The sequence below is a fragment of the Cryptomeria japonica genome, chromosome 6 (assembly GCF_030272615.1).
Source record: "Cryptomeria japonica chromosome 6, Sugi_1.0, whole genome shotgun sequence".
NCBI lineage: Eukaryota > Viridiplantae > Streptophyta > Pinopsida > Cupressales > Cupressaceae > Cryptomeria > Cryptomeria japonica.
In genome coordinates, this window is record NC_081410.1 from 479,067,904 (window position 1) to 479,090,000 (window position 22,097).

At 35.5% G+C, this 22,097-nt stretch overlaps 1 protein-coding gene across 1 annotated transcript; it reads left to right on the plus strand.

The window, feature by feature from the left end:
• Positions 1–7,291: 7,291 nt before the first annotated feature.
• LOC131050983 (large ribosomal subunit protein eL20z) lies at positions 7,292–21,622 on the plus strand. Its single transcript, XM_059207439.1, has 4 exons — positions 7,292–7,752; positions 9,624–9,720; positions 15,594–15,708; positions 21,314–21,622. Exons 1-4 carry the CDS (start codon positions 7,560–7,562, stop codon positions 21,371–21,373), a joined length of 465 nt encoding a protein of 154 aa, XP_059063422.1. The 5' UTR covers positions 7,292–7,559; the 3' UTR covers positions 21,374–21,622.
• The last annotated feature ends 475 nt before the right edge of the window (positions 21,623–22,097 follow it).

Genomic DNA, 22,097 nt, shown 5'->3' on the forward strand with positions numbered 1-22,097 from the left:
ACCAATGGAGATCATACTAAGTTGTTTGGTGCTTCTAGGGGTCTTCGCCAGGGGGACCCCCTATCCCCTTACTTATTCATTCTTCTGGCTAAGGGTCTGGGGAGGTTGATTAAGCATGATGTGGGTCTGGGTATTATTCAGGGTTGGAGTTGGGGTAATGACTTGCAGCCGCAGTCTCATTTGCAACTTGTTGATGACATGACCCTGATGGGACTTGCTCGAATTAGAGAAGCCACTAATTTGTGTAAGGTTTTGGATGTTTATCTTGCAGCCTCGGGCCAGCTGATCAATGAGGATAAATCTTCTATCCTCTTCTTCAACACCCTTGGTACTATTCAAAGGAGGATTGCTCTTATCTTGAGAATCCAAGCTGGCTCTCTGCCCTTGACTTATTTGGGTATTCCTATTTCTCTTGGTAACCCTCCTAGGGAATCATGGCAGGGTATCTTGGATAAATTTCGCACGAAGGTTGAACACTGGACAAAGAGATGGTTATCCTTTGCTGGGAGGGTTCAGCTAATTCAGTCGGTGGTTCAGGCTCTACTGATTTACTGATGTATGCTACAAGTGGCTCTTAAGTGGTTCTTGAAGGGATTGGACTCTTTGGCAAGACAATTCTTATGGGCAAGAAATCTTTCCTCTTCCAAATGGAGTCTTGTCAATTGGGACTTGGTGTGTAGCCCAAAGCAGTTAGGGGGGCTTGGTTTAAGGCAATCTATTTTATTTGGGGAGGCTTTAGCGGCTAAATTGTACTGGAGGTGGTGTGTTGAGCAGGATCGAGGCTGGACTAGGATTTTGGCCTACGAATATATGTAGAGGATCCTGATGGAGGAAATTCCAAGATATCCACTTGAGGGAAAAGGCTCAAGGATTTGGTGTACTCTCAAGAAGGGGGCTTCTCTAATTAAGGAAGGTCTATTTTGGATTTGTAGGAGGGGGGAAGTGGTCCTATTCTGGAACGACTCTTGGGATGGATATCCCCCCATCCTTGATCAGTTTTCTAGCCTAGGGAATCTTTGCCAGAGGTTTTTGGAGGTAGGGTGGTCAAGGGTGAGTGACTTCAAGGTTGTGTATAAGTGTGGGCAGTTGGAGATGGAGTGGTGGAAAGCTCCTAATGAGTGGTCGGGTGCTGGGATGGAGGAAGAGTGTGCTGAGTTGCATGGCATTATGGCGAATAGACATTGTAGTTCCCTCAAGGGTAGGGATGGACTTGCTTGGTTTTCGAATCCTAAGGGCATCTTTATTGTGGCTAGTGGATACTAGGAATTGTTGAATCAAAGACTTGAGGGAAGAGAGGTGCACTGGTGGAAACATGTGTGGAATAATTTTTCTTGGCCGAAATGTAACTGCTTCACTTGGACTTTCGCTTTGAACAAATGCCTAACTTGGGACAATATTCGCAAGCGGGGATTCTTGGGGCCTTCCATTTGTGCTTTGTGTGGTAATGGGGAGGAAGATTCCTCACACCTATTTTTCAGATGCCCCTTCTCTATGCTTATTTGGCACTACTGGTGGGGGGTGTGGAAGCATTCTTGTGTTCAAGCGGATTCTCTGGTGGAGTTTTGGAGCCATTTGGGCAAACCTCCTATCTTGTCCTCCTTCCTCAAGGTTGTCTGGTACATTGGGCCCATTTTCATACAGTGGCAGATCTAGCTCAAGAGGAACATGAGGATTTTTCATGAGGTTAGACTATTAGTTTAGCAAGTGTGGAATATAATCATTGTTATGATTTGGGAGACGATGGAAGCTAAATGTGAGGTGAATTTTCCTTTGGATAGAAATGAGGCAGATATTGTGAGTAGGTTGGGATTGCAGGAGTTGTCTCCTACCTCAGCTTGCGTCAAGAGAGGTAGATGTTTGATGAAGAAGGTTCAAAGGGTGGGAAGGTGGATGCCCCCTTAGGATGAGTTTATCAAGATTAACATCGATGGCTCCTCTAGGGGTAACCCAGGCCCTGCTGGGGTTGGTGGTGTTCGTAGGAATCTTATGGGGGAGGTGGTCTTCTTCTTTTTGGTGCATAAAGGGCAGCAGTCTAATAATTTTATGGAGGGTTTTGCAATTCTCTATGCGCTAGAGCGTGCTTGGGAGCTGGGTCGAAGGAAGGTTATCTGTGAATCGAATTCACAAATTATTGTGAACTTGTTGACAAAGCAGAAGGCGAGTGGGATTCATTGGCAGCTGGCAGAGATGGTTCGTCAGATTCTTCATATTAGCTCGTTAACGGAGCAGGTGTCTTTCATCCACATTCCTCGTGAATGGAATAGAGCAACTGATTGTTTGGCTAAGTGGGCCTCAGAACATGGTAGAGATTCAAAAATTGAAGGTTGGGAGCATCTCTCCTCGGATTACTATCAGGACTTGCAGAAGATTTTTGCCGAGGACATGGATGGTTATGAAGCTAGCTGATATTGGGCTGGGTTTGTGGTTCATTTCTGGAGCCTTGGGGCTTTGTTTCTCTTTGTAATTCCTATGTCTGATTTTCAATAAAGTTTTTACCCCTTTATTCAAAAAAAAAATGATTGAAATAATCATTCCTACAACCTAAGATTTCATACAAACTCATATGACTGAAATAATCATTCCTACAACCAAAGATTTCATACAAACTATTGTCACCTAGATACATTTATCCATCATAAACATGGTAGGAAGATAGTTGCTCCTTCTGAAGAGTCATATGATATGAGAAACATGACTTATTTAAATAAATACCTCTATCTTTTTCTCATTTCTTTGTATTTGTCTCTCCCTCTCCCTCTCCCCCTCCATCTTTATCTCAATCTCTCTTCCTGTCACTCCATCTTTCTATATCTCTGTAATTATCCTCTATCCTATCTCTATTTTTTCTCTCCCCCTATGGACCTCATGTATTACAAACATATGCAAAAAAAACCATACCATTTATTTTTCTATTTAACCTTCCACACCTGTTCGACATACCCATTGCACACCAAGGTGTGATTGCTAGTTTATATGATTTAAACTAATTTTTTAATTTTACATCTTTTTAATAGATGCATTTAAAACATCTTAGTTCAATTGATTGTGCATAAGTGAAGAGGGTGAGGATATGTTTGCTGATTAAACCATCCATAAAAGATTCAAAATGTTGAAAATAATAAATCTATTCTCTGAATCTTTCACTATGAATTGTTAATATCAACTTAAACTCATAACTTATAGGAGGTGTACCAATAGCTATTATATCTAACTTTGTGCACCCACACATTCTAAATGGCACAACATATTTCAATATTTTTGTATGTTTGTCTCCCTATGCGACTTAACTACTTATAATTATTATTCTGACTTCTAGGTAGTAACAATGCATGTTGTGGGATCCATTATGCATACAAGGGTCAAAAAATGGTCATTTCAAAGTGTTTCTCGATACCTACTCAAAGATTCCCCAATAACCATGCACTACAACCAGCTAAAAATTTGCCAATACTTATGCACAAATGCTCTAGTAGTCATGCGCTATGGGTACCAATAAAGTTGCACAACTCCTCCAATTAAAGTCCAAAAATTCTAACTACTAGGGATAAAGTGGGCCAATATTGGTACATATGAAATATATTAATGAACTTTTAGTTATCATTTTTTTGGTTTCTTTAAAGTTAGTAATTTGAGGGTTGGGTGAGCAAGGAGTGAATGGTCATAGCAACATAGATGTAACTAGTGCTCTTCTCTTAAAAAAAATATTGAAAAAAAATCGATTTAAAGATAATTGTCTATGCACCATCAAAGTGTACATTTGATGTATTTATTAATTAAATGAAAATACAAATTGTATTGTATTATGATTTTTAATTAATTATGTAAAACCACTTGCTTTTTGAAATCCATGGTTCAAAATTAAAGAGAAGGATGCAAGACTATAGAATTAATCTCAACCATATGCTTACATTTATATTAATTTGGAAAAAAAATTTATGATAAAAAATTAAAAAATATAATACTTTAATATTATTAATCAAAAAAAGAATGTGCATAAGAAAAAAATCTCTCTTTTAATATTATCTCTTAAAATTATTATTTTTTATTAAGATTTTCTATCTTTTTTAAAGTTTCTAAAAAGAAAAAGAAAGAATATGGAAAAAGAAAAAAGTTGCTTTATTCTATTTTTTCTTCTTCTTTTTCCTTTAAGAGTTAATTTTTCGTTATGTTTAAAATATATTCTAATTATTAAAAAAATTAATTTAATTTATAATTATTTATCTCATTAAAATTTTAATTATTGTTGAATAATTATATTTTGAATTAAAATATTTCTTTTATTACTAGATTCTTTTCAAAAATATATCTTATTATGTTTTATTCTTTTATTAGAAATTCTATCTTTTTTTTATTTACTATGATTCTTTTAAGAAAATAATTTTTATTAAGTTAAATTTTATTTTAGTTATTTATGTGTTCTTATGGAATAACAAATAATAATTAAAATATATTAGAACTAATTTAATTTAGGCATTTTGTCTTAATAAAAATTTATTAATTATAAAATAATAATATTTTAGTTTTATTTTAATTTCTATAATAAAATAAATTTCAACTTCAAACTTATATTAAAAGTTTAGAGTGAGAGAACAATATAGAAAGACTAACTTTTGATTACCCATTTCATGGCAATAATTTAAGGATAGCATGTGTTGTTGGGGAGTTATGTTGAGGGTAGTATGCCATTTCATTATTATCTCCATCTCTATCTTTCTCCCCTATCTATATCTCCTTACCTCTCCCTATATCTCTTTCTTTTCCCCTTCTATCCTTTCCACTCCATCTATTTCTCTATCTCTCCCTTTCTACCCCCCCTCCCCTCTCTCCCTGTTTTTATAGCTATCTACTTGTACATCCACGCTCTCCCTCTCCCTCCCTCTCTATCTATAAATATATCTTTCTCCCTCTTTATATATATCTCCATATATCTTGAACTCACACACAAATTCCATGTTTCTCCCTCCTTATCTCTATCTCTATATCTCTCTCACTCACACTAACACACTCCCTATTTCTCTTTCCTTATCTCTATCTCTGGATCTTATACACTCCTCTTCCTTCATCTCTCCTACTATCTCTCTATATCCCTCTCCACCTCCCCATATATCACTTCTTATATCTTTATCTTTGTTATCTCTATATCTCCCCTCTCTCATTGTCACCCTCTTTCTATCTCTATTTCTCCCTCTCCCCCTTTTTATCTCCTTCCATCTCTCCCTCTCTCTCACCCCTTTATAATTTACAAGTTATATCTACTCTCTCCTTTCTATCCCTATCTCTATCTCTTTCCACCCCTATTTATCCATCTCTCTCCTCTTTCTATCATATCTCTCCCCTCTCCCGCTCTTCCCATTATTCCCGCTTTTTATATATCTCTACTTTTGTTCTCTCAAATGTGTATACACACACTTCATGCATCTCCCTCCCTATCTCTGTCTCTTTATCTTTTTCCCTATAGATCTCCCTCCCTCGCTAAAGTCTAAACCTTTCTCTTTGTTACTTGTCTTTGTCACCTTCTTTCTCTTGCTTTTGCCCCCTCTATCTCGATCTCCATATATCTATCTCCCCCTTTGTATCCATTTATCATTGTGTCCACCTCTCTCTCTATCATATTCACTCCATCTCTCTTATACAATATCTCTTTTTCTCTATCTCTCTCTTGCTTCTCTGTCTATCTCTTTCAATACATATATCTCTATCTCTCTACCTATCCCTCTCTATCTATCTATATTTCCTTCTATCTATATCAATCCCTCTCCTTCTTTATCTATCTATATTTCCCTATATCTATATTAGTCCCTCTCCCTCTCTCGATCTATTGATGTCTCTTTCCTCTATCTCTTCTTGGGCCCTCCCTCTCTCTATCTTACCCTCCTCTCTATTTCTCCCCATCTCTCCTTCCCTCATTCTCTCCCTGTCCCCCTATCTATCTCTTTATCTTGACCTCTCCCCCTTTTTCTTCATGTATATCTCTACACCTCTCTCTTTCTCTTCCAATATATGTCTCTCTCTCCCTCTATCTCCCCCTATTTCTTTCACCCTCTCCACATCTCTATTTGTCTATCTCCAGTTCTCTCTATTTGTCCATATCTTTATTGATCACCCTCTCCACCTCTTTCTATATATCTATCTCTCTAACTCTCTATATATATATCTATCTCTCTAACTCTATATCACCATCTATATATCTCTATACCTCTCTCTTGTCCTTTATAGATCTCTCTATCTCTTCCTCTTTGTCCCTCCCTCTTTATTCCCTATCTTTCAATCTTTATCTCTTCCTCTACCTCTCTCTATCTATTTTTTCCCTCTTCCTCTCTCACTCTATCTTCATCTCTACCTCTATCTTCCTCTCTCCCCCATATCTCTAGACACGCCTCCCTCTATCCATCCATCTCTCTCTTTGGACCTTTATATCGATACCTCTTTTCCTCTTTATATCTATCTCTCTCTATCATTTCTTTCATTTATCCCTATATCTCTCCATCTAGTTATCTATATCTCTCCATCTCTCTATATATCACTTCTTATCTCTATCTTTATCTTTCTATCTCTCCCTCTTTCTTCTACTATTTATTTTTCTCTTATATCTCTATCTACTCCCCCCTGCCTCTCCCCCACCCTCTCTCTCCTCCTTAATCTCCATCTCTACCTTCAACTCTATCTATATTTCTATCCTCTTCTCTATCTCTTTACCCATCTCTCTCACTCTTATCCCACTTTCTAGCCCTATATCAACTTCTCTCTCACTCCCACCCTATTGTAAACATAACATGAGCTTGTTGGTAATGAAACTTCCGTTATGATTGGATCCTTGTACGTGGATGCATATTTGATTTTAAGCTACCACTTCTCTATTGAGACCTTTGTTGCACAAAGAACAACATTGTCTACCAATTGACCTCATATACTACACAAATTTATACAAAAAAAAGCAAACCATTTTCTCTAATGAGCCTTCACACCTCTTCGGCATACCCGTTGCACACCAAAGTGTAATAGCTAGTTAATAAATAAGATCAAATATGTAATTGATAGCTAGATAGACACCGTCCAGCTCACCCAAAAAAAATCTTTCAATTTTTAATCTTGTGAGCTAAGATACGCGGATTGACCGCGTTGTGGGCTACATGTACACGCGATTAAAGAAAATCAATATAAAAGTTAACTTTCTAAACATTCACTTTATAAAAATTAGCTTTTTTGGCTCTTTAGTTTTTCCTCTCCTCTTTGACTTTACGCTTTTATCGGATAACATTAATTTTGAAACATAGTTGCGTCCGACTGATTTATTTTTCTCTCTTTATTGGTGAGAGCGAGCGACCAACCTACTGGTCCATGTTACTCTCGCCAAGCACGATATTAAAATTAGAAAAATAAAAAATCATAAAAATTAAAATTAAAAATCTTGGTTTGAAGGCCATTTAAGACGGCCGATATGCACAACCCCAAACCAAAAAGGCTGCAATAATTGGAAATCTGTGGGGAGCTTGAGCGGGATCTGCATTAGTCAGCATTGATAGAGTGCAGACGTCTCGGGTTCGAATCCGACTGTAAACATGAAGGGAGGATCTGGCTCTGGCTCTGACGAGACTGAGAAGATGGTGGGGGGTGAACCGCACTATGGAACATTTCAGGGCAGTGCACCACCATACCCTCAACAACCTGTTATGGGAATTCCGCAGCCGGTACCACCTCCAGGCGCCATCGGATCTGAATCCTATTATCCACCTGGATACCAGGCCGTTCCCGGTAAATCCCTATTTCTAATTATTCTTCAATCTTCCTAAGAAACTGTAATTTGAATACACTGAAATCTTCAATATGCTAGAGCTTTAATTCACCATATTCTCAATTTGCTGGATTTTTAATTTACCAGAATCTTCAATTTTGCTGGAGCCTTCTCTTCGCCAAAGTGTTTTTATTAAGTTCTCATTCTCTTAAGTTTTTTTGTTTTTTGTTTTATAATCATTCTCTTAAATTGTTTTAATTAAAATATACTAAAATCTTTTATTTGTTGAGAGTTTTAGTTCAGCCAAATCTTAGTTTCCTGGAGTTTAAATTCATCAAAATATTCAGTTTTTGCTGGTTTTCACTTTGCCAAAGTTTTTCCAGCTAATTCTTCAATTTTCTAAAATATAAATAAAAAATTTTATTAGGGAAGGGGTTCAGTTACCATCTATGTTCTAATGTCAATTCACTCTTTATTCATCCAATTTCTTAATTATTAATTTTAAAGAAACTAAAAAATGATCATTATAAGTCCATTAATATATTTTTCACATGTATCAATATCCATCCATTTGTACCTTCAAGTAAACTCTTATTGGAAGAGTTTTGCAACTTTATTGATATCCATAGCCTATTACTGGTGCATTTGTGCAAAGGTATTGGTAAAAACAGTTATTAGAAAAAAAATGTACTAGTTCTTAGAGGCATATATTGGATTAATTTTATAAATTTTTGAGGTGGTCGACAGTTATTGAGGCATCTTTAAGTAGGTATAGACATCTTTAATAAGATATGGGACAGTGTTTGTCTTGGCTGCCCAAAGCTAGAACAATAGCTATAAATAGTTAAGTAGCATACAAAGACATTAAAAAACTTTAAAATTTGATAGAAACTTAGAATGCACCTAATTAGCTATTACAACTAATGATACCCTTCCCCTACTGCAATTGTAATTTAACAGAATCTTCAATTTTGCTGGAATCTCCACTCTGCCAAAGTTTTTCTATCAAGTCTTCAATTTTCTAACTGACGAAAATAATATCAGTGTTCCATGAGGATGCGTCTCCCCCGAACCCACATCCCGTCCCTGAAACTTAAGCCCTTTGTCCCCCATCCCCGAACCCTGTCCCAGTGTCCCCCGTCTCCTCGTCCCCAACAGCTGTGGAGCAATGCAAAATGAAAATATTCAATTTGCTAGAGTTTTAATTCACCAAAATCTTGGATTTGCTGCAGTTTTTATTTACCAGAATCTTCGATTTTACTGGACCCTTGACCTCGCCATTTTTTTTTTCCTTTTTAAGTCTTCAAGTCAGTATTCTAATCCAAATATGCTAATATATTGAATTAGCTAGAGTTTAAATTCACCAACATCTTCGATTTGCTGAATTTTTAATTCACCAGAATCTTCAATTTTCCCGAGCCGTCACTTCGCCAAAGTTCACCAACATTTTCAGCTTGATGGTATTCTCAACACTACTGCAAAATCTTAAGTTGCTGAAATCAGTAATTCTATAAAAAAAATTAAAAAATAGAGCTTAGGGAAGACCCAGTTTGGTCTTTTGGTATGAATTGAAATTTACAAATATGTGATTCTGAGTTATGAGTTCTAAACTATTAAATTAGCTGAGGTTTTCAATTTGCTAAAATTGTTTTACATTTGTAATATCAATTAGCTAAAGCATTCAATGTGCTTTGACCTTTGGTTTGCTAAGTTTTCGAATCTATTGTAGCCTTCAATTCGTTAAACTCTTCTGTTTGCTAAAATATTTTTCAATTTGAGGTATATAAATTATTTCATTTTATTTTCATACAGGGGACATTGTTGTTTTTAATATTAAGGTTTTTGAGCTTGATTCAAGTTAATAGATGTAATGTGTATGCATATGTTGTAGGATATCCAGGTTATCCACCACCTCCACCATCTCCTCCAGCTGAGAGACCCCAAGAAGAGCGCCTTCCTTGCTGTGGTCTTGGCATTGGGTGGCTTCTGTAAGTTCTTATCGTCAACCCTAATTAGTCTGAAAAATAATACATGTTCAATTTATTTAGACAATAAATAATACGTTTTCATCTTCCACTTTATTTCAATGCATCCCTGCAGCAGAAACAAAATTATCTTGAATATCTAGCTTAAATTAACACTGAATTGTGGAGAAATATTTTTTTGCCTTTGCTTTGAATTAAAGGGAGATTTCAAGTTGGGTAACGGTATCTTTCTCAAAGGGTGTACTTAGCTGAATGAAATTTAGCCTACCCAGTGAAATTCCTTTTTGGTAAAGAAACAGGGGCTTCTATTACAAGGCCCTGTTCTGCAGGAGAGAAAATTCCATAGCTTCTGAAACAGCACTTTCATCTCAATCCAGCAGAACTATCAGCTGAAATTAATTGGAAATTTCAAGATATAGCTGATAGCCAAAAAATTATGTTACCAACTTAACTGCAATTGTTCATTAAATCCTATAAGCAAATAGATCCCCAAAGGTTGATAAAATAGCGTAGAAGCCCCAAAGTATCCGGCCTGTCTACAAGTTCCTGCTGCAACAAGGCTAACAAATAGATTAACATATGTATCAACAAACATCCCTCACATTTAGAAAGCATTAACAAAAAATCTTAAGAGACATCCAAAAGCAGAGAATTTGAGGTCTTAAGGTTGGTTAATGGCGGATGCTAATGTGCTTCTCTAGGACCCTAGACACCATATTCATTATAAGTATCTCTGATGCATCTCATCAAACAGAGTGAGTGTGATAGTAAAATAAGCAACTGTTATATATTTGAGCTTACTAAATGCTGTATGAATGTGGAAGGACTAAACACAATGTGCAACAAATGCTCACCTTGTGAAACTTGATCATTGGTTGTGCTTCACCCCGGATTTTAAAATAGGCTATTGTTGTACGATTTTTCGGTCAAATGATGATAATCTTGAGATGAGGGAGAAATCTAAATGAATTTTTGTATTGGAGCTTGCAAGTGAAGTGGCTTTCTGTCAGAACAAAACACAAGATCAAAAGGCAAAGACAACTTTATATTGATGGACATGCATAGATTATTTCTGTATGTCCGGTGCCTTAATTCAGAAGTTGAAATCCTGGGATTGAGATTAGTTTGAAAGTATTTTTCCATTCATACCATTTTATTGTAGACTTGCGGCTTGGTAAGGGAAGTCCACATGCTTACACGATATGTAATTCTGACTTGTAAAATTTGTTCAGGTTATGTTTGTTGAGAGAACGTTTAGAATGTTAATTCTAAAAGAAGAGTGATTTTCTGAGAATGTAATGAAGCATCATTAAACATTCTATATGTATACTCTCCAAATACATTATATTAAAGAAGTAATTGAAAACTACCTTTTTTTTAAATGGAGGATTTTATATCATCCACAAGATCGTTTTAGCTACACAGTATGGGAGCACAAGCCTTAGGCTGAATCCTGATCACTTGTGAGCAAAAGATTGAGGGTTATATGTTCCACCATATTTGCTTGGGGTATGATCTCCAACCTCATCCTTTATGATGTCGGAGCCCAGCACTCAGCAAGATTTGATCCCTGGCAGAATCATTTAGAATCATTCAACTTCACCAGCAGACTAAGAACTTATAGATGAAAACTAACTTGACAATGATATTAAACTACTATTTTTTTCACTCTCCTGCAGTTTTCTATCTTGAAATTCACTCACCTGGTCCACTCTTGAGTCATAATCATAAGTCTTAAGGGCACCTGCAACTCAAGCATATTCTCCGATTATATGAAATAAGAGGTAAATCATATCTTCAAAGGTTTGAGACTTAGAGTGGTTCCTTACTCGAAAAAGACTTGAACCATGTGAATGTTGTTTGGTTGTTCCACATAAATATTTACATCTCTCTAGCACGAGTCATAGTTGTTTCAGCCAATCGATTTCTTTAGTGGCTTTTAATGTGTTGCTCATTGCATTCTCACAAGGGGTCTAGTGTCTGTGCCTATATGAAGCCTCAATCAATGTTGTCGAATTTCTACAAACATAAGTTGCATTTTTAATTATTTGCTTGATGCTGGGCCAACCTCCTCAATGGCATAATTTAGTAGTGAATATTGAAAATTACTATCCCTGCACTTGAGAACAGTAATGCCCGTCCACTTGTCAATGGCATAATTAGTATCGGAAACTGAAAATTAATATCCCTGCACTTGAGAACAATAATGCCCGTCCACTTTTCAATGATATAGAATACCATGTATTTAATGCATAAATCGTCTGCTCCATTGGAAGAGTAAGTATTGAGTAGATTTTAACCAATAACGGAGATTCTCAAATTGGTTTTTCCTAGAGGTACTTAGGTTGACTTGAATGATTTACAAGAATAATTTTGCAACACATCATCTTTTCCCTCATGTGCCTCACCTTAAGAGTTTGAAACTCAGGTGCTAGAGGAGCAGCCCTAGAAGCATTCCTTTAAGAAATTCTAGAAAAATGGGTGGGGATATCAGACATCAATGCAGGAAGAACAGTCTCCTTTCCACAACCTCAAATGTGACTTTTTTAATTGTGAACACTGAATACTATTAATTCATGCATGAAAGGGGCAGATGGTTAGATATTGCTCATTTATGACTTACATTGCTAAGACTTCTTGATAACTCACCTCCTATTTTAATGGTCGTGTTTCTATTGCCTCTTGACATTGGGAGCCCTTTAAGACTCCTCTTTGACAATGAAATCTTGGAGCAAGCTCACATTGCCAAATTCTTTTCTTGTACAAGCAGTTCTTCAAACTTTAGTGTTAAGGGAGGTTCCATACAAACAGATTCTGCATTTGTACTCCAACATGGATTGATGAGAATATTTTTGTCTCCTACATTGCGTTTCAGAATGGTGGTAACTGATGATTTTTTCTTCTTGCGTAGGTTTCCCATCTTTTCTTCCTCGGTTGTGAGGGGCCCTCTCTGTGCACTTCTATTTATGCTTTGTACTTCTTTCCACATTAGCATTTTAGGTTAATCCCTACTTGCCTATTTCTTTATTTTTTCTTGCTTTTCTTTGCCTTTTGTGTGTGCTTTGAGTCTGGGTTTCGTTTTGCCCTAGTATTTTTCTATTGAAACAGATCCCTTTGATCTATTCTTGATTATTTGTGATCATTAATAAAGTTCTTTCTTTTTGTCTATGCGATGATGTGTATAAGACGTGCATTGACTTTAGTAAGGCTTCTAAACCGGTCATGTTTGTAGATATTGCATTAAAAGTGATTCTCATATAATTCTTCTGACTTCTTTGTTTCAAGCGTTCTATCAAACTAGAATAGGGGTCAATGGCTGCATGGATTAAAAAATGTGATGACAAATCAAACTATGAGGCACAACCAATTGAACTCCATATTAGTGTTTGCGTGCCTTTTTCGTCCCACCTTATTTCATCCTTATTTCCCTCAATTCCATATTATAATCATTTTTCAAACTCATTTTGAAGATTGATGAAAATAAATTAAAACATATCTAAATCAAATGGTAAAAATAAAAAAATATAAATAAATAAATCTATTGAATACATTAAAAAAATAAAAAAAGTATATGCACATATTTTTACCTTTTGAATATGCTTCCAATCTCCTGTAAATTCTTCCCCTTTCCTTCAAATTTCTCCTCTTTCTTATCCTTACTCTTCCATGCAAACACAAATAAATGTAATGAGGGTATTAGGGTTTTTTGGGGATTGCAATTGGGTGGCAGGCCTTGGTGGTTCCTACCCTCTTTGTTATGTTGAAAGGTGTAATTTATAGCAGCAACAAAGGATGGAGTGTAATGGCATGAATCTGTATGATCAACAAAACTCGGTATTAATAATAAAAAGTTATATATATTAATAGAAAATTTTGATAAGTCTATAAGATTATTGTATTTTGCATTTTTTTACATGATTCTTTTCAATTAAGCATAGTGAAGAAAGTTATTTATAAATTATTTATATATTTTAGTAATTAAAATAATAAATAGCTATGTACTTTGAATAATATTTTTTTGAATAATTTATTTTAAATATAATTAAAATAAATTAAGTAGATATTCATTTAAGTACATAATTGAATAAAATAGTAAGTAAAATTTGAAATAAACTGGATACATTTCAATATATAGTATAAATAAATAGATTTTATATACTTTATAAATAAGACATTAAGTTAAAAATAAATATATAATATTGACAATCTTTTCTAACAAAATTTAAAACAAAGGACTTAAGGATAAAATAGTAAAAATAGTAAGTGAAAAAGATACATTTGCCCATAAAAAATGATATTCATAAAAATAAAATAATTTTTAAAGTAAAAGTTAAAGTAAATTATTTGTTTTCATTTGACTAATTGAAAATTTGTGCATGATTTTTACGATTCATTACATTACTATTGAAAAATAAAATAGTTCTTCAACAAAAGATAACGTAAATTTAAAATAAAATAATTTTTATTTAAAAGTCAAAATAAATAATGTTTATACATCTTTTCTTATTTATCTTTTTACCTATTTGTATTGAAGATATCTTTATTAATTTTATATTTTAAGATTTTATAATTTTTTGGATTTTTGAGTAGCAGGCCACATAGGCATCCTTGGGACAGTCAACCCATGTCTTAAAATCCTTGGGATGGTCTTTGAATTTCCTAGCATCCTCCAATGTGTGGGACATCGTGAAGCCCTTGGGGATGCACCAGTGTAGTCTGAGACACACCAAGATGTCCCTAAATTATCCAAAAAAGTTTACATCCCCAAAACAGCTCTTGGAGGAGCCAAGAGGTCCCAAGGATGTCAATGCTGAGGTCCCTGGTGGCCCAGAACGGCAAGAAATGAGTCAAGATGTCCCAAGGATGTCAATGCTGAGGTCCTTGGTGGCCGAGAATTTCAAGAATTTTTCTTGTTTCCAACCCAGGTCTCTTATATATAGGGATTGGAGTGACAGCAAGGGACGATCACCATGGAACATGGTCAAATACATGATTTATTTTTGTTCTGGATTCTCTAATTCTAGTAATCTGTGATTTGATTAAATGCTCTTTTTATATCCAACTGGATTTGTCATGTTTGTGATAAATTAGACCTTATTAGGGCATTCTATGTGGTTTAAGAATCTGAGGACATACAACTCTGGAAATTGCATAGTTAATCAAGATTTTAAGTGGAAATGCTTCTGCAGGTTTAGCAAAAACTGCTCACACAAGTGCAGTGAGAAGTGTGATAGAATGTTGCAACATTGTAAGTAGCAGCACACGCTGCGATCTTATTTGCAAATCTGTTTGACATTTCTTAATACTTGCATGGTTATTTAGCATGGAATCGAAATCTTTGCTATGTTCTTTAACTTTCAGCTATTTGAAGTTGGAATCTTTTCTACTTGGGAAATTATTTTTTATTATGCAAATAAGCTATTGCCAATTTTATTTCTAAAGTGATAAAGGAGTTATCTACTTCTATATCAAATTTAAGTACCGTTTTAGGCTTTAGCTTTTTAAGGAGTGGGATTGATAAAGATGTCAATTGCCTTTTTTAGAGTACAAGAATAGAACTGGAAACCACCAAGTTCATATTGGTGGTCTTAGTTCTTTTCCATTTTTTTTCATTTTAATGTGTTACATTTTCTGAGGATTTTGATTTTGAGGAACCATTATTTGAGGTTTACAAAGAGAAGGAAATTCCTGAAAATGCTAAAAATTAAACGGTTTGAAATAAGCTTTTGAATGTTGGATGTCACATACCATGCTACCTTTCCATCTTTATCAACATTTATCTCTCCCTCTTTAGCACAGCATGAAAAGTTATCATTATAATTGTCATAATTTCTACTGCAGGCAAATAACTGAAGGTGTGTTGTTTTTTGTGCCAGGTTCATACTTGGTTTTATATTTGCTTCAATTCCCTGGTATGTGGGAGCGTTTCTTCTTTTTTGTTGCAGACAAGACTACAGAGAAAAACCTGGCCTTGTGGCATGCACCATTGCAGTAAGCATCAAGAAGTCCCAGTCCTTTTCTTTTAAATGCTTTTATTATATTCAAAGTACAATGTATACAATTTACAGGAGAAGGGTTATGGATGTGCATTTGGATAGACATACAATAAAATGCATAGCTTATGTGAAATTTTTGTATTTGTATCCCTTGTTTTCAGAGAGGTCAGTCTCATAGACAAGTTATCTGATAAATACACATTTTGATAACTATTGTTATATTTGATAAATGATATCTCAAATTTGATATCGATGACACAACAAGAATGTCGTATATTAATTATTAAAACATGAACGGTATATAGTTATTATGTATTATCTAACTATTAAAATTGTATTTTATTAATATTCGAAATAATAGTTTATCATCTACCCGTGAAATGCTTTGCCCTCAAAGCTTGATGGAAGCTGTCTTCAGTCTCAATGTCGAAGACTTGAAACTGTGTAAACACCACCTTGGGCTTTTGAGTGTAATGAATCTTTATGGGATTGCATTAATATACAACCAGCAGTTCTTAGTGAAAAGTTCTTACATTGCTGAGCTTCCATTCTTGTCTTTTTCTTTGTTTTGATGGCACGTTGGATATGAAAGGTGAAGAACAAAAGCAACAAACTTGTTCCTGCATCTTTGTGAGTGATTTTTACGAGTTCAAGATAATATCATGGTAAAAATGACTGTATACCATATTTACTTGGAGACCCATGCATTAACCATTGGTACCCATCTCCCATGTTTGTCTTGGAGAGACATCGGGGTACCTCTAAATGAAAGAAGACTTTAGATGAAGGTTCTTTGTGTCTCCATATGTCTTATGGAAGTTTACTTTGAAAATTGGGAACTTGCTATAGAATTTTCTTATATATATCATATAAATTACTTTGGTTGTTTTCTTCAAGTTGCTGATACTCTGTTGGCAATAGCTAAAAGAATTAAAGAAATACACTAGGACTTTGATAACCACCTCTATTGGTATCCCCTTTGTCTAATTGATTTTGAGCTATCCATGACAAATTCATTATGTTGTCGTGTCTTAGTGCTTTCTAGTCATTGTAATGTCATCCATTATTATCTGGGTCTGGATTTTCTCACTTATCATCATGGTCCTCATTACAACTTTCATTTGGTCAAATATGTGAAATTGTAAGGTAGCATGACATTGCTGGCATCTTGTTTTCATCTCAGACTAGATCACCTTGTTCTCTAGTAAAAATACTCCATGAGTCATAGTCTGAATGCAATTTCTTTGCAAGCATTAAATGGGGTGATCAAATAGCAGGAAGAGCTTTAAATATGGTTATGGCTCTAAAACATTTCTAAGTTTCAACATTGGCCGATTCCATATTCAATGAACATGTGAGGACTTTGCAATTTTTGTGCTTTCTCCACTTTGTTTCCTGCTACATGTTCCCACTTCCAATCCATATAATGATAGAAGCTTCACCATACCTTTGATATCCCATTACTACCCCGTCATGTAATGATGTGAAGACACCTTAAAAGCTTGAAAGGTTTTGTGTTTACTAAAGTTTCACTTTATAAGTAAAGCAGAGAAGCTGATCTCTGTTCATGTCATAAACCTTCCACTCACTGTTCAATTTATCCTCATGCCCATCCTAAAGGATTTTCGAAGACTCGAGAGTAAGTGGAGGACATCAACTGGGGCACATTAAAATAATGCAAGATTGTTTTAGTCACACTTCTTTTTATTAAACGTCCTTTGCTTTAAATTTTAATAATTGACCTTGCCATTTTTCAAAACCGCCTTTTGAGTTCAATGCCAATTTAATGAAAATTTTCCCTTCACTTACTGCCAGAAAACCAAACATTGATAAGTATAAAGCCATGATAATAGTGGATGAGTGATGTGGTGAGTGATGCTCAATGTGTCTTCACCATTCTTATGATACAGTCCCGCCATCATGCCATGTTGACAGAGTTTGTTTCAAGGATGACTTCCGTAGTAATACAACTCTTTTGTAACCTTGCCATATTTGTTTCATTGCACATTATTATGTTGAGTTGTAGATCTTTGAAGGAGTTGATGCACATGCACGAAGTTGTTGCAGAGCAATGCCAGACGAGGGAAGGATGTAGAGATGAATGATGCAGAATGAAATGACTATGCAAGAGTAGAGGACAGGCATGATATTGATAGGAGATAGTTTGAAAGCTGGTAGTATTGAGTAGTACTGATAGGAGTGGATATTAAGTGGAAAGCAAAAATGTTGATAGCCCAATTAAGGACTAGTTCACATCATCTTATATATGAAATTAGCAGATGGTTGATGCCTAAAGAGGAGTGAGAAAAGAGAATATGCCTGTTTTGCAAAAATAGAGTGGTGGAGAATGACACTTTGTCATGGAGTGCTTAGCAAACAATGACAGCCGTACCAATTATGAAGACACTTTGACAATTTAAGCACCTTGTCAACAATTAATCTTCAAGAGACACTCCATATGTATCTGGAGTACCATTAATTCTTGGAGCAATCTCTTTAGCGGGAATCAATTTTTTCTTTATACTATGCTCTGAAAAGAAGCTTTGATGTCTTCAGATGCCCTCTTTGCAATCAAAGACGATGGATTATAATTCACTCTCTTAAATTGCCAATATTTTGGAAAACATCTTTTATTTTGGCACTGTAATTTGCTTTATTTAGTACGACTGTAGCATTCCCTTGTCTGTCTTGATATTCACAATATCTTTGTTTTAATTTAACCTCTTTAACAAAAACCTTCTCTCGCTAGATATTATAATCTGGTGGTTTAGCATGCCTTAATGCCACAACACAATCTTGATTCACTTCTTCTGCAACATCATGTGGTATAGGTGGTTCTTCACACATTAACCATGTCCACCAAATTTGACCATCCTAATGATGGATCATGTTGTAATATCCAGAATGTTGATTTCAATAATCCGTATAGAGTCATGTCCAGATATATATTCCCTTAGTAATCTGGTTAGCTAAGCAATGTCTTATGGATTTAGTCTAGCTTAACAATTCACGTATAACAAGGTGTTCAGCACCCTGATTGCCCTTAACGCTTAACACTTAATATGGCTGAAGACATACATCAAAATGAGCTGGTAAGGAAGATTGTCTTAAATAATAAGGTTAAGCTTCCAGTCGTAGCAGTCCGTACTGATTGTTGCCATAATGACCACTTTTGAGTCTCCTACAACTCTGAGTTCAAGTCATATATTGCTAATGGCCAATTGAATGCCTTACAAGAGAAACTTAGCTTCTACCAAATTATTGGAAGTTCCACTTTGTTCCAAACTGACATTGTAGGCTCCCATTTCGGGGCCAAGATTACCTTCTCTTTTCTATTGGTAAATTACCCTTGCAAGGTGTATGCCAAAATTGAGGTATCTCTTTTGTCAATTTCGCCCAAGACTTGCACATGGCCTCATTTGTTGGGGTATGCCAGACCCAAAATTGGAAGTGGTGTTTTACTGAATTCAACTTATAACATCTTTACATTTAAGCATCTAACGTGCCTCATGGGGATTTTAACATATCTTTACTATGAAACATGATTCCACAAAGTTTCTTGATTTAATATGGGGGACCAAGGGGCCTAAGTTTGGGGATTGCAGTAGAATGGTGGTGGGGGCGGTGCTGACATATATATGGTACTTGACAAAATAGTGTTATAAAAAGATATGTAAGAATTACAATTTTGAATTTACAAATGAAACTTTGGCAAATTAGTAAAATACCTAATACGACTAAACTTTGAGTGTACATCAACAATTTAACATTGCAATTGCAAATTCAAAATTTATAGTATGTTCAAGATTTCATAATGATGATTACAATAAGTACACTGCTCTTATGATGTCAAAATAACAAAATGTAGTGAGGCCTTTAATCATCCCCAAACTCCTCAACATTAGAACTATTGGACTCCACATAGTCAAGCTTGGCCAAACTAATACCAGATGGCCTTGCCTCTGTACCTGTAGCATCCTCATCAACCTAGGCTAGCTTGTGCCTCTGAAGAGAGTGGATGAAGCTATAAGTAGACCAGTACCTCTTAGGAGTTGAAAAACTTGAAACTTGAGATAGCAATCAAATGTCTAGAGTGGTAGTCAAATACATTAGTCCATGACAATTCCACCACAAAATTCGGTCCTTATGTGCCATAGTTGTCATACCCATCTTGGCAGTCTCAAAATAACCCCTAAGAAGTAAATTTTGTCCACTTAGTACAAATGAGGCCAGCATCTACAGGATCTTACATCTTTTTGATGGTCCTAAAGAACCTTGCCTTACCACATCATCCCGTATGGGTGTAACTCTACCGGGCTTTTGCTTGTACCACTTGGGCTTCAATGCATAGGCAGCCATGTGCAAGGGAGTGTTGAGCTTCTTCCATCTTTGATGGATGATTGACTAAATGTACTCATTGTAGAATGCTAATGTGGGGTCCTCTTGCACAATAGCCCTTATTTGGTCAAGCATAGTATCAATGCACTCATACACCTCTCTAAAGCTAGGTGCATTGGCATCCCCATATCTAATGACCTGGAAAGCTGGAGTAACGATGGAGACTATATATTTTTCTGGTTCTTTGGGATCTTTTTTAGGCCTGTTTCTTTGTTGGTTGTTCGTTGCTCCTTGTTGATGCTTTTGTTGCATTAAGGTTTCGGTTCCCTTCAAAACCCATTTGGTTCATAGCTCTGATAAAAAACATTTACATTAATCAAAACTTTGGTACCTACCCCCAGATACCAGCGGATTGCAAAAGCCAGTACATGCTTCATAAAATTATTAAAATAGGATCAATACTTTCTGCAGTGGAGCTTTTATTGAAGATCATCTTCGAGTTTCTGACTTCCATAAGCTAAACCCTTGATAACTGACAAAGCTTTTGTCAATGGCAATGGCATCGGCAGCAATATGGCTGTGTTCATTTATATGCTCGTCCAAATCCGCCCCTTTCACGGTCATTTCTTGTTTTCATGAATCCACAGTTCCTGTCCTCCAAGAAGGGCCAAGGTTCTACAAGCCATTTTTGTTATTCTAAGAGCTCTATCCCAAAGTAAATATCTGCTCCATGGCCACCAATATCCGGAGATAAGCCTTATAAGTCTCTCTGCCATTCCCACAGAAAGGGTAGCCTAATGAGCACAGAAGGTAATCCCAGAACTCTAGCATGGTTCTAGCCGATGGAATGATCGACGCCCATGGGCTAGTACATCTACTCTATAGTATATAGGAGCATTTCTTGAAATTTGCAGAAAAGGGAAAAACTCTACAGGCACAGATTCAACAGTGTACAAGGCTTCATGGAACTGCAATTCGTGTAGAGTATAAAAATATTTTTATGCAGCCATTTTTATGTTTTATGCTGACTGTTGGAAGAAATTCATGCTGCAAACATTATATTTTTCCTTGTTCACATCTTGATGAATAAACTCATTCTCAAACAACTTTCTTATTAACAAGAACAAATTTCTTTTTAACGGCTGGATTTCATCTTCTCTTATGTTGATTAGCATTTAGCACCAGTTTTCAAATTTTAAATTTTGTAGGATTATTTTTCCAACTGCAATAGTTAACATGTTGATTGCAATATTTTTTTGCAGGCTGTTCTTTCTGCTATTGCAGTAATTGTTGGTGCAACTAAAGGTGCAAATGACTGGTAAACTGCTTGATTAGCAGAGGATCTTCGTGTGGCATAATAGCTTAATTGTTTTAGTAACCGTGATTTGTAGCTTTATGTATATAATTTCTTGTGCAATACTTGATGAAATTGTAACTTGCATTTTACAGAACTTAGAATCTGTGATGAAAATGGCCTCGGAAGTTCTCCGATTTTGCCAAATTTGTATTTCATGAATGCTAAGTTTCTAGTTTGTGTGGTTAATCTAATGGTAGATAAAGGTATTTGATTACTTATTTGTGTAAATTTATCAACGGCAATTCAGCTTGCTATGAGTTTACTTTTCAGCATTGATGGTTTATTTTAGATGCACCATCTGTTGCTCAAAATACTTTCCCTGTAAGGAAAGCTATAAAGAAGTCACGTTTACGATGTTTGACAAGTTGATGGGTCTTATTAGTTGGCCTGGTGTTGCCTATGCCAGTGCAATTTTTATTGTCATTTCATTTTCTATGTTGACGGCGTTTAAAATTCAGGCATTTTCAAGAAATTTCGGCCTGAAGTGTTCGATTACATTGATAACAAGTGCCCATTAGAATGCTAGATGCACAAAATGAAAAAATGAGTGTAAATTAACCTTAAAATTTCATGCAAGGGGAAGGCCTCTTGATTTCCATGCTTGTAATATCCATTAATAAGCTTATCATATACTGACAACCTTTACAATGGGTATTGATTACAATGGGTATTGATTATGGTGCATTAGA

Bases quoted from the DNA above. Each gene is read 5' to 3' on its own strand.
- LOC131050983 (XM_059207439.1), top strand. From the start codon at position 7,560: ATGAAGGGAGGATCTGGCTCTGGCTCTGACGAGACTGAGAAGATGGTG. The intron at 7,753-9,623 runs GTAAATCCCTAT...CATATGTTGTAG, and splicing joins TGGATACCAGGCCGTTCCCG to GATATCCAGGTTATCCACCA. The intron at 15,709-21,313 runs GTAAGCATCAAG...ATTTTTTTGCAG, and splicing joins TTGTGGCATGCACCATTGCA to GCTGTTCTTTCTGCTATTGC.